Genomic DNA, 13,734 nt, shown 5'->3' on the forward strand with positions numbered 1-13,734 from the left:
ATGTTTATCATTCATAAACAAGATGTTAGTTGTACACTGTGAGACCACTTTTATTGTCTTCACTAATCATTCATTACATCTGAGATATACTGTATTACACAAATTAAACAAGACGAGACTACCGTATTTTCCGGACTATAAGTCACGCTTTTTTCATGGTTTGGCTGGTCCTGTGACTTATACTCCAGAGCGACTTATATATGTTTTTTTTTCACACTGACAGCCACAAGAGGGCGCTCTAGGCTTGTGTGCCAGTACCTGCTACTCCTATCACTCCTGTACCACTGTAAACCATCTTATAAAGAGAAAGACGGAAAACAAATGCCCCAAAAAGAAAATCATATAGTTATAGCTATAGTTATTTGAATAACTGTTAATATGTTTTGTTAACATGCCACCTATTCACATTACGCTAACAGATGCCTATTTAGCCTGTAGTTCTCCATTTTATTGTTATTATTATAACTTGCTTTTCAAGATAAAATGTCTGCTCTTGGTCTCTGATTTTATAAAATAACTGTATAGTCCAGTGCAACTTATGTTTTTTTTGTTCTTTATTGTGCCTTTTTGGATGGTGCGACTTATACCCCGGAAAATACGGCAATATTGGTCGATCGAATGAGGTCTGGCAAACTAATTATTATTTTACGCTGCCAAAGAGAAACTAGCAACTGCAAGCAATTGTGCTATCATGAGCAGTAAATAGGACTCGGCCTTGTCAAGTTAAAAGACGTGTCAACAGAAGAAGAAAATGGGACAAAATCCTTGTCAAAGTCACGTCAAATGTTCTTGGTATGCCTTTGGTAGAAATTCTCAAATTTTCGGTGCTCAGTTTCCTTAAATTATGCAAATTGATCTAAAAGAGTGTTTGGCAAAAAAAATATTTTGGACTTTGATTTCAGGTATTTCAGTGTAGTTAGCATTGTAATGCCAAATCTACACGTGCGTAACAAGACGCCCTTACATTTTGGTGCAAATGTGGATTGAGGAATTGATTTTATCGGCACTGGAATGCAAATGGTACGATGTCATTAGCCAGCACACAATATCAGCTGCTACATACCATAACTTTGTGGAGCTGCTCGTAACAAGAGATGATTCATTTTTATTATTATTACATTGTGGTGAGCAAAATGTGAGGATACAGTCTCTCAATGTTCTCTCAATGAGCTTCACGAGGGAGTCACCTGAAATGGTTTTCACTTCACAGGTGTGCCTTGTCAGAATCAGCATCAGCTTGATTGGTCGTGTGTGTTACCACACTAGGAATTACACACCATTGCTCTGTTCCAAGGTACAAGAACACTAAGTAAGTTCACATATAAGGAGAGGAAGGAGAATACTGCTATACATATTTACACTGAATATTATAGAATAATTATAATTTTGGTATTTACAATGTTACGACAGTTTACACTTCACGACAGTAGGTAGTGCAAATGCTTGTGGGTGCAAAATAGCAGTGGTTGGTAATATACTGTAAATGTGCATACATAATAAGGTAGCGCATACATACTTACGTTAAGAATTCAGTAGTTTGACAGCTAAGGGCAAGAAACTGTTTTTGTGTCTGGCTGTTTTGGAGAACAGTGCTCTGTATCGCCTGCTGGAGGGGAGGAATTGGAACAGTTTGTGGGTTAATCGCATAAAGTTGAAATATTACAGAAAAATGTTGGGGGTTTTTAAAGTCATAAAATTGTGAAAAAACAAATAAAACAACAAATAAAGTTGCAATTTTTGGAAAATTTGGTTGGGGAAAAAATTATAATGTTACAAGAATAAAGTAAAAATATTATATATTATAAAGTCATAATATGAGGAGAAGCAAATTTACAAGACGAAAGTTGAAATAGTTGGAAAATTAAAAAAAAACTAGAAAGCACCTGGAGAGCGCAGACTTCCGCCATTGCCGTAGTGCCCCCGATATTGTGATTCACACAATTTCTGGATCAGTTTTTGATATTTTGGAGAACCTGTTGGAAACTGTATTTTTTCCCAAGTGCGCTGACCATTTTTTGTGGAGTTATATGCACAAATGCCAAAAATGGTCCTATCTCGCAATGTTACAGAATCCTTTCTAAAAAAAATCCCTGAATCCAGAAGGTGATCTGTATCGCCCCCAAAATTTAATCAGTTCTTCCATATCCCATTTCCGACAATTCCCGAAAAGTTCATCCAAATCCATTTAGAACTTTTCAAGTTATTTTGAACGCAAACAAACAAACGCCGCCAAAAACATAACCTAACGACAGCAGAAAAAGAAAAATCAGCTGTAATTTTGCGAGGATAAAGTGAAAATATTATGAAAAAAAGTCATATTCTAACTTTTAACAAGAAAAAACTAACTCATAATATGGGGGAAAATGATGTCATTTCGATAGCAAAGACTTTACATATTAAAGGAAAAATATGTAATTTTTCAAAGTAGTAATATTAAGAGAAAAACACAAAACAAAATGAAGTTGCAATTTTGGGAAAATTAGGTTGGAGAAAAGTTATGTTATGAGAACAAAGTCAAAATATGAACTATTGACTAAGTCATAATTACGAGGAAAAAAACATTCAACATTTCAACTTTTACACACCACGTAAAGTTTTATCCTTATTTTAAACTCCTTGGTAATGTTGTCATGTGGTACTTTTGATACCCCAGGTTCTTGTTTTCGCTGTCACTGTCTACAGTTCTACACTGGAGTTACGTGTGCTCTTGAAGCAGCCCCATCAGCCCAAAGTCAAAGTATTTTTCAGTCAATACTGACAAATACTTTGCTGGTCTTCTGTAACCCATTTCATAAAAATAGCCCAAGTGAGCCCCTGATGGGCGGATGGGATTGATTTATTAATCCAATCAGAGCAATGTAGGACATGAGATGCACTTGTCCTCGTCTCACAATCAGCCATCGCTGGAGGTCATTCCCAGCCAATCGTTTCAGACAATCTTCTCTCATTTTTCCATCTTCCGATATTAATCTTTCACCATCAGACACACAACAGCCGTTTGTGAATTTCCACTTAACGTCTGCCTTATTTGGTTTTGCTATTGATTTTGAAACGAGCCATCTTCCCCTCGTGTCCTGAACGGCTCCCTGCAAAGATGAAGTTTTAACATGATTCGTAGGATACGGAACCACTAACTGGTATGCTCTCCGCTATTATCGGCTTGTAATGTGAACCCATGTGGGGTACGCAAAAACATAGCCTTGGAGGAGCCTTGAACATGAGTTTCATCAAAGGATGTTTGGAAGTTTTCACAGGGGGTGTCCGACCACGATTTGATCCCTTGGTGTAGTCAAAAAGTGGAGCGTAATAATGTCTTGTAGTCACACTGATCAAATATTCCAGATGCAGCCATAAATGGGGACACGTGTAATAAATAAATATTATGCCAGCATAGCAGTTATCCGTCCTCAGCTGAAGTGAAATCCTATTAGATGTCAAAAAAACAACATTCACACAGGAGTTTTTTTTTGTTTTGTTTTTTTGCGGCAAAGCTCCAGGGGAGCGATGATTGATTATAAGACAATTACTGCTGAAAGCAGCAAGGCCCCTCCCCCGAATCACTGCTTTTGTCTCTAAATGGACATTATCACATTGAAGATGCTTGTAAGGGCCACTTCCAGCCTTCAAATCAATAGTCAGTCACATACCAAACATGCTGTTGTTGGACACAAGGAAGACCCTGTGTGCATTGTGTGTGTGTGTGTGTGTGTGTGTGTTAATTATAACACTCGAGTGTCCAGAAAGCAAAAATTGAAGATGCTATCCCTCCTTGGCTCCAAATTACATCACCACCAGCTAGCATTTTTTACCATTAGTGGTTTCAGAGAACAGATTGTCTGTCTACAGTATATGTTTCACAATTACAAGATAAACTGAATGAGATTTGTCGTTCGGCCCAAAAAAGGGGAGTGGCATGAATCACTTATTCGCGGCTTGTGCACAGGCACATGCCCGTACTGTGCGTGCAGACACATACACGCAGTCTCAGAGAAGCAATTGACAATGAGCAGACGTGGCTGAACAGAAGAGGGCGTTTGAACACTAGCGCCTCCACTGCAGTATGTAACCATGACAGACGACACCTTTAAGAGGTTGTTCATAGTCGCTTCTGACCTTCTGTCCCCCTTTGTTTGGCATCTCAGATTTGGAAAAATAGTCTACTTTCCCTAGTTTCAATGTTTAAACAAAGAACATAGTGAAGGTACAGAAACGAGATACACAAGGTTTTACCAAAGAAATGCTACGGTTAATGCCTTTAAGTAATGACATCGTTGAACACAATTCATTCAATGACCACGGTTGACTGGTTGAAGCACTGCTCCCAATAGGAAACAATGGGAACAAAATTCATCTGTTCCAGACAGTAGCGGGGCTTCGGGGTGACGCATTTCACTGCAGCACACAACTTTGCGTGTGGAGGATCTGTCAGTAAAACCGTGTCTTGCGTGAACTGCAAGCGGTAGGTAAGTTTTCCATGATCTCTTTGGTCGGTTCCGGTCAAGTTTGTTCTGTTGATAATGGAAGCTCTCTGTAGCAGCATGAGTGGGCATGTCAACCAAGGAGTTTAGAGTTAATACAGGAGTGCCAGTCGACATCCACGTCCGTATTATCAGTCACCATCATATAACATTTATTAACTGTACCGGCAATGCTTGAAAGTTTTAACATGCATAACAGTCATAGAAGTGCAACAATAAGTCAACTACTATAAAATAAATAAAGGCAACGTGACAATACGTGCCATTTCCGGTCCTGTGGTCATCATCACACTTTTCCTCTTTGATGTCACTGGTGCCCTTTTGCGGTGATTAGAAAACAACGCATTTAAAGTTGGGAAAAACCTAAAGTGAGTGTGAGGCATTTCAGCAAATTTTGGTGCGAATGCCAAGCAGGCACTTCGCAGTGTTTCAGCTTATTTTTAATGCAGCTCCTTTGGATCTCCAACACAATTAGCAACAAGATGTCTGCGCTGGAGCGAGAAGAAAAAGGCACAGAGTGTTTGATTATCCTCCCCCTCCCCATCTGCCTCTAGCCATGATTGGATTCACTTAGTTGATGGAACCCCTTCTATTGAACAGGGAGGCACAGGCTGAACGGCATACAATCAAGCACATCACATACACTTGGCTAAGATTGGACACAAAATGTTCCACAAGGGGTTTTGAAGTCCAGGCACGAAAAGTATTTAAAGCCGGTCGTCACAATAGTCTAATGGAAACAGTTTAGAGAGACGACTGCAGTATGAGAGAGGGAGAGCTTCAATTGATGCTGCTGTGCCTTCAACGTTGCCCTGGTTAGGAGCATCGGAAAAAACGTTATCAGTCTCTATCACAATTAAAGGTGGGAATAAAAATTGCGCAGCTCTGTTTTCAGGTGCTGGACTGTTTGCGTCTCAATACAAAAGTGATTTTATTGGCTTGTAACACACATCACATATCACAATCACACTGATTCTCAAGTTAATACTCCAATTGACTTAACACGCATGTTTGCGGACTGTGGGAGGTATCTGGAAAAAATCCACGCGAGCATGCGAAGAAGTTGCAAATTCCACACAAAAAGGTCCAAGCCAGATTCAAACCAACAACCGCAGGCACCACTGTGCTTCCCCAATGGCCGCATTCCATGTGTAGATGTTACGGCAGTTGTTGGACATTACAAAACATTGACATATTTTCCTGACTCTCAGTTACGTTTTTCATAGTTTGTGTGACTAATAAATAAAAAATATATATATAATTTAACATGTTTTAAATGTTGGGGTGTCTTACAATAGTCGACTATTCGACAATTCGATTCGGAGGAGTCTGATTCGACTGTCAATCTCATCGTCGAATGATTGTACCATTGTGACTACACTGGGGTTCACGGCTGCTGCTGAGCTTACATTTTGACATAGAATGTCTGTGTTTTTGTTATAAATAGCCTATTTTGATACAAATTCAGCCTCATTTGTATTAACCAATATTTAAACTGACCTGCGTTTTTAACGGACGACGTGTGCTTACACAAGATGGCGGCGCTTACACACAGCGAAGCCCAGCATCTTTTCCAGATTTGCAGTTTTTGTTTGTTTTATATTGCTCTCATTGGGTCTGGTTTAGCATCTTACAATCGACAAGTGCTTTTGGATATTTTGTATTTTGTATTCTACACACACCACCCAGCCAGCGGCGTCGACAATGTAAGCAAAGGCGAGGAAGGTACGGATGAAAACTAGCTAAGCTGAAGCTAACACCGCACAGAGTTAGTTGCTTACACATTAGCTCGACAGCTGCAAAGCCATGTAAAATACACTCTAAATCCACTCGCTACGGGACGCAAAACTCTGAGGGCCCACGTCTTGTCACACTGGCGCCGCTTGAGTCTAACGAGACAGCTAACGTCAGGGCTAGCTAATTAAGAGTTGAAGGACTTGTTCACAGCCAAAAAAATATGATTTTAACTTGAAATTTAATAAAAAATGTTGTTTATTTTGTTTATTTACTATTATATTTTTATTTTTTGTGGCAATGTTTAATGTAACATAGTCTTTAATTTTAAAAAAATGTCATTGTAAACAAATCGGTGTGTGAATTTGGGTGGGGGAGGTCCGCCCCGGGCATCATTCAAGCCAGAGCAGCCACTGTTAACAAGTAACAAGGCACCAGGTAACTATAGGAGACTCTTAATTGACTCGATAAGCAGTTAATTGGAGCATATATGGTATTTTGTGTAACCTCTCCTTGTCTCCCCTTGCAGTCCATTAAGCCTAAACAGAATGGCCATTGCTATCACCTGGATCTGTATTACTATTCACTGGGTTCCCATGACAAAATGCTGTGAAAAAGCCAATTAAAGCCATAAAGCCAAGCGGTGGCTTGGCGTAAGACGTCTGCACAGTCCTGTTTACTTTGTTCTTGTACGACTAAACCAGACAGCACAAGCACTGTGCACAGCGGCTTTGTTTTGATAACCCTGTTAATCAACGACAGTATTATTGGCTGATATTGGCTTTGTTGACTGAAATCGACCGAGCTGCAATAAGGTGGCATCCATCAATGACGGTGGCCGATCAATAGCTGTTAATGCGCCAACCCTGGCTGTTAAAATTAGAGAATTTTTTCATCTTGAAATGAAGTGGTGATCTACTATCACTACCACTGTATCACACTATCATTGTTTAATTTAACATTTACATTGACGGTGATGTTCAAATTGAGCTTTACTTGGATTTCTTGCGTCGTGCGCCACTTACACGCATGGTCACTTGGTTCAAAAGACTCTTTAAGACGGCATAATAGAAAGAGAATTTTAAGACCAAAGGTATACAGTACACCATTCCTATGAATATGAGCTCACGCTTTATATAACCGAGAACCTTACAGTTACCATAGTGAGACCCTGTGATCATGCTCCACCTTTGAGAGCCCCAGTGAGCCACAGAAAGTCACAGATAAGGCCTCCATTAGGGCTATTATTTCAGAGCATCGCACCCTTAATGGACTCCCATGGTCCAGCCACAGACCTGCTATATCTTATCCTCACAGGCCTAGTTAAACAGCCTGGGTTTTGCTTTGCTACAGGTGTGATGCCGTTTGAAACCACACCGAGTCCCAGCAGAGATCCTGCAGAGAGTGCGGTGAGGCACTGATGATATGCTGTCAGCTCTGCAACATCTATTAATACCTCCACAGCATTGCTACTTTGCAGCAGCATGCTTTACGCTGTCGTATTTTAAGTCATGAAAAACTCCTCTTCCTTAATTTTCACACCACTGTTGTGTCGAAAGTAATGTCGTATCCAACAACTACTATATTGGCCTGGATATGAAAATGACCCCACATTTTTAAAACCTGTAAATATTCAACACCGAAATAAGTTTGATATAGGGTAAATATATTTTCCCTTTTGTGTCTGTGAAGCAAAAAGTTGAAGAGGTTGTTACCTGTCATCGCCACTGTTTGTTTTGACCTTCTGCCCTCATATTTGACACTTTAAGATTTTAACAAAGAGACTGGTGAAAGGTCAAACTTTGCGTCTTTGAATGTAAAAAAAAAAACAAATAAAAAATGGTTATATATTAAATATTACGTAACCAGCGACAATCTTCACAAATATTTGTCACTTTGTTCTTAAAGAAAGCTTTATTTTTCTCTAAAAAGGCAGACTGTACAAACAGGCAGCATCGCATTGAGACCAGAACACTCAAACGTTACATTCCAATTATTACACCATGCTTATAAGCGCATAAAAAAACAAACAATAAAATGGTGAGTGGTTTGACAACAAACAGTGACTGAAATGGTCTGAATGCCAAGCAGGCACTTTGCAGGGACTCCATCTTTAAGCAGCATTGATAATAGCTCACTATTTTGTGATATGGATTCTCTTATCGTTACTTTTTCAACAACAAACTTATCTAAAAACAAAATATGATAGAAGGCACAGCTATTCACAGCTACTATTCAGGGCCTGATTTCCCAAAATGTGTGAAAGTCTTAGCTAAAACAATTACAAGTTATGTAGAAAATCATTAAATGATAATAATCACATATTTCTATTAGAGCTGTACTTTGTTTCATTAAAGTGTGTCATTTATAACGGGTGATTTTTCACCCGGATGAGTAAACACTGAAATTTTCTGCTGTAATGTGACCTTTTGTCCACAAGAGGTGATGGCGAGTCGTTACAGTCGGGTATTGTCATCTCAACGCTTGTGACCAACACAGACCAACCATATTTCCACATATAGTGGCCAGGGGAACCAGGCATTCATTAGAGGTAAGGCCTTTATTTGTGCAAACACGTTTTTAGAATCTCATTAAATATATTTCTTTAAATTTTCTTTCACAAATAAATGATACATAAAATATGTATCACAATATTTGTAAGTAAAACTGTAGTTTAATACAAACAGAAGAACTATTGTAAAGACAATCATGATATACAGTCGTCCCTCCAGACCAGATTGTGATATGTGAATTTCCATGAAGTAGGATTCGGTATTAGTAAACTGAATATTTCCGTAGTTAGAGCATAGAAAACCTGTTTATGAGTTTTACCATTATTAGAGCCCTGTAGACATGAAATAACACCCCTATAGTCACCTTTACACTGCTATTATTCCTTGTTTGCACCACATTGTGCAACAATAATGCACAGGCTAAGGGATCACTGCAGAGACATAAGAGACGGCCGCCGCTCATAGCACATATATACTGTATATATGTATATATACCGAGCTAACTCGTTACCCTCCAATTTATTTGTTGTAATCTTAAGAAAATGTTTCAAACCAAGTGGGGAAGAAGGACAACGTAAGAAGCTAAAAACTACTTCCACACGGAATGGGAGGATAACTTTTTTTCACTCTGTCATGTCAGACATGCCAAAGGCTAAATCCATGCAGTGTTAAGGTAATGTAATCTAAGGTAATGTCTCTTCAATGTAACATTACTGATGCCTAGTGACCACAATACTACAAATGTCTAAATATATGATTAATAATAGGCCGGAGTTAACCACGAAACAGCCATCATTTATGGATTAATTTTTGAAAAGCTGCGATGTAGCGAGGGACAGCTGCATGAGGAGAACCTAGGCAGAGGCTGAATGGGCTCAACTAAGCTGAAGGTGCATAGCTCCTCAAAACATAAAAATGCATGCAGACAACTGGAAAAGCGCTTTCTCTCCATCTTAAAACTTTGCAGAAAACAACAAGACTTCTCCCTCATCAGAGCTGCTGTTTTGGTCAGCAAAAGAGTTTACATCGGCTCAGCAGTCAACTTGCTTATGTCCATGTGTGAACAATAGCCTGTGAACTGAAGTCATGAGTTTCCACATGCTTCTAATGCCGGCAATTAATTGATATACAGCATTTGTATGAGATGAAGCCACTATCTGAGGAAATATGGTCAATTGTCTTAAAATCGGGCTGAACGTTACATTTTATACAGGTGGTCCTCGAGTTACGGGGATCCGGTTCGTGGTTATGAAATTAATTAAACTTCATTTTGGTCAGTACAGACTAAACTCACTCGAGAAGTAGTTATAGCACGTGCTGCAGATGACTACCAGCTGCACGCTGCAAGGATGCGCTGTATGCCTCATCTCACGCACTGCAGATCAACACATTGTGTGCCTCAGTCGAAGCTATACGGAGTGGATAATATCGCATGCTGCTTAACTTCTTGCACTTTATTATGTCTCCTGAACGTAAGGCAGGCTCTTCTGTTGGAAGTGCGTCAAGGAAAAGAAAAGCCATCACCATGAAAGTGGAAATGAACATCATAAAAAGCTCCCGAGACAGGATAAACACCCACTTATAACGGCCGCACTTTTGGTCTTAAGCGTTACGTACAAAACTCGCACGTCCAAGGACCATCTCTATAGTATCAGTGACGTGCGGTTAGGGAAAAAAACAAATAACTAAGGATAACATAAAATGAATATTATTTGCCCACTGATATGCGTTATAACTATGTTTCCTGTATGGTTCAAGTAATTTCTAACATTTTCTTAAGTATAAATCGCAGAATTGTCGCATTTGCAGTCAAATACCGGGCAGAAACTAGAGGTGAGGCAGCAGCGAGTTGTGCTTCACAAACTGGGTTGTGTGGGGCGTGCCTGTTTCTCTTTCTCAGCACGTCGCCAATGTATATTGTATGCAAAAAGATTGATTATCCTGTACACCACACCAGAAGTATGCATCCGTATTCATGTCAGTTATCAGGCTGACATGCTTTTCAAGATTTTTTTCATCTCCATGATTGAAGCTGTAGGTGTAATTATTACATTTGTGTGGGCGGGGGGCCCTCAAAATAATTAAAAGCAGACAGGTAGTCCATTGGCAGGCAGCTACTTTGCTGTTGCAAATGTTCAAGGTTGTGGGTAGCTGACAGAATGTTGACTTTTTAATTAAAGTCTGGTCTTCGGGGGAGCTTGTAAGACTCAGCTCCACGATATGTTCCAAAAGGGTTTACAGTGAATCTCCTAGCAACAACTAGCTTTAAATGTCAGTCATCGGTTGCAAAAGGAAATCCTCACCCAGTGACTTTAAAACCATCCATCCATTTTCTATGCCGTTTGTCCTCACTAGGGTCAAGGTAGTATGCTGGAGCCTATCCCAGCTGACCTTGGGGCAGGGTACACTCTGGACTGGTCGCCAGCCAATTCACAGGGCAGACTTTAAAACCAAAGCCTAAAATATGTGTACAGTTTACAGTAGATCCCCGCTATTCACGGGGGATACATTCAAAGACCATCCGCAAATAGCAAATAATCAAGTCATTGAGATGCCCATAAAAATGTCTATTTTTGACACTAATAAAGCCTGGATGATGCTGCTGCATGTCAGCTTGCTCTCCCCCATCCAGAACCCTCCTGCTAGTTTGACGTTGATGTTCTCCTCCAATTTCGGATCAACATTTGCAATAAAAGTGACGGTTATGATTATTAGATTAGATTTGGCATCAGAACCCTCCTCGTCTTTCTTCAATTGCGATTGTTCGCTTGCTACGAGGCAAGCTGACAAGCTAAATGCATAGAAGCACAATTCAGGTTTTAGCCCTATATATGAGATGCGACAGGAAAGTTCCAGGACTGTTGATGTTGATCGCATTCGAAGAATCTGCGAATTTGCCCGGTCGCAAATGCTGACTCGCAAATATGCAGGGATTCACTGTATCTTTATATGAAAAAAAAATTATTAAATAAACATTTTTCAGCTGATATCTCATTAGCAGATTTCTTAGTCAAATATTGACATTGGCATCTGCCTTCAATATCAATAAGATCCCTGTACTATTAACAGTATCACTTACTGTAACTGTAAATCACTTCCAGTATATGAAAGGGAGGATGGTACCAGAACACCAGTAGACTTATTGCCTCATAGATGCACCTTTGCTTTGTCGCTTGTCCGGCAGCTAAAGAGGGTGGTCTTTGTAGCACGGTGTTGTACAGCTCGCAGCTGGCCAGCACAGTGTGAGGAACAAGATTTAATTGCCAGTGCTGCAGCTCATTATGTAGCCTGAAGGGCATCTTCTCTTGAACCTGAAATGAGCTGTAAAGGGACACGCTTCCAAGTGTAAAAGTGAACAATATCCAGGTGCTACAAGGTTCCCTTTGTATGATGGTGTAGGTGATGTGGTGATTGGAGCCACCTGATGAAGAACCAGGATCAGGGGATCAGACACTTAGGGTCATGTTGCGCAGCAGCCACTGCTGGGAGCGGCTCCCGTTGCAGCCCCTCTTGGTGGGGACCATCTTGTCCTCTTCCAAAGCCATGTCCAAACACTGGTTGGTGTTCACGTGCAGCAAAGTAAGCCTCTGGAGAAACAGAAAAACAGCCAGTCATCTATCCAGCCAGTCGTTTTCTACCTCTTCAGGGTCATGGGGAGCTGGAGCCTATCCCAGCTGACTGTGGGCAAGAGGCCGGGTACACCCTGGACTGGTCGCCAGGGAATCACAGGACACAAACAAGCATTCACACTCACGTTCACATCTATGTACAATTTAAGAGTCTTCATTCGTATATTCGTAACACATTGCTACTTTTCCTTAGCCTGCCTTATCAACTGCACCTAAACTCTGCTCTGTACAGCTGAATCCATAAGACTGCTAACTTCAAATTATTGATTTCCCACATTTCCCAACACACTACATACATTCAAGTCAGTGTCTGGCCCGAGCTTGTTATTGCTCAGTAGCTGGAGCGAATAAAAAAAAAAAAAACAACAACAACAACAGGGGAGCAGGATGGTCTGGTCGAAGAAACGGCAAAAAAATACAGCATGTGCGAGCGCTCCCACAAATGAAGACCTCACTGGCAGAGATGTGGTTATTGTTACGCTTAATTCGTTTTCTGTTGAATGCAGACCAGGCCAGTTGAGTTCAGATCCATACACAGTCTTTCCTTTGTTAAAACTGATTCACTCGCTTTCCTTTTTTGACACCCTTCCTTTGAAATGCACCCGAAGTGTATCACTAAAGCACAAACATGATTTTAAGTTATCATGATAGACAGAAATGGCACAAAAGAAGCTCAGCTCAATTGTTTAAGCAATTAGTTATGGTGGACCTCAACATTCAAAGCTCCCAACAGTTATACAATTTGGAAACAGCCCAAAATATAGGAGAAAAATACCTAAAGGGTTAACTTGCACATTTGTCTTGACATGTATTCATTTTAGAATACTGTATATGACACATTCCCACAGATCCGTACAAGGATATATTCATTAAAATTTGAATATTTTGACATGATTAGTCGTGCGTAAAATGGAAATTCCATGGTTGTAATTGCGAATTATTCAGGTATTGCGACGATAAAATGAATCTTGGATAACGTTTGGTCTTTTCTTGATTGATTATTTAATTCTGGATATTGGGAAAAAAAGGGGCACAAAAACCTGAAAGGAATATCATGGTTTTATTGAATGTATCTGATATTAACTATAATTCCATCCTGTAAAATAATTTGCAGTGGAAGCCTTTGTTGATGTGCTGTTTGCAAAATACGTGCACAATTTCTTCTCTGCAGATAATATTCACAGAGTACAAGAACTTAGGAAATCCAGTAACAATTGTTGCCTTGTATGTAATTAGCATAGGAAGCGCCTCAATCGACTTCTGTGGTGTCCAAATCATCACCACTGTTATCAATGACATACAGCAATCCCTCATTTATCGTGGTTAACTGGTTCAAGCCCGACCGTGATAAGTGAATTTCCACGAAGTACCATTCCTTAT

General features: G+C 39.9%; 1 protein-coding gene across 2 annotated transcripts in view; it reads right to left on the minus strand.

The window, feature by feature from the left end:
- Nucleotides 1-7,592: 7,592 nt before the first annotated feature.
- galnt13 (UDP-N-acetyl-alpha-D-galactosamine:polypeptide N-acetylgalactosaminyltransferase 13) overlaps nt 7,593-13,734 on the minus strand; it is a 40,582-nt gene continuing 34,440 nt past the window's right edge. Inside the window, exon 12 of one of the 2 annotated variants that reach the window (XM_054787734.1) lies at nt 7,593-12,312. In XM_054787734.1, the coding sequence (XP_054643709.1) occupies nt 12,172-12,312 (141 nt within the window). In that variant the 3' untranslated portion in view covers nt 7,593-12,171. The remainder of the gene's footprint in view (nt 12,313-13,734) is intronic. The other variant, XM_054787733.1, reaches the window with a different exon arrangement.

Source organism: Dunckerocampus dactyliophorus, chromosome 9, assembly GCF_027744805.1.
Source record: "Dunckerocampus dactyliophorus isolate RoL2022-P2 chromosome 9, RoL_Ddac_1.1, whole genome shotgun sequence".
Lineage (NCBI taxonomy): Eukaryota > Metazoa > Chordata > Actinopteri > Syngnathiformes > Syngnathidae > Dunckerocampus > Dunckerocampus dactyliophorus.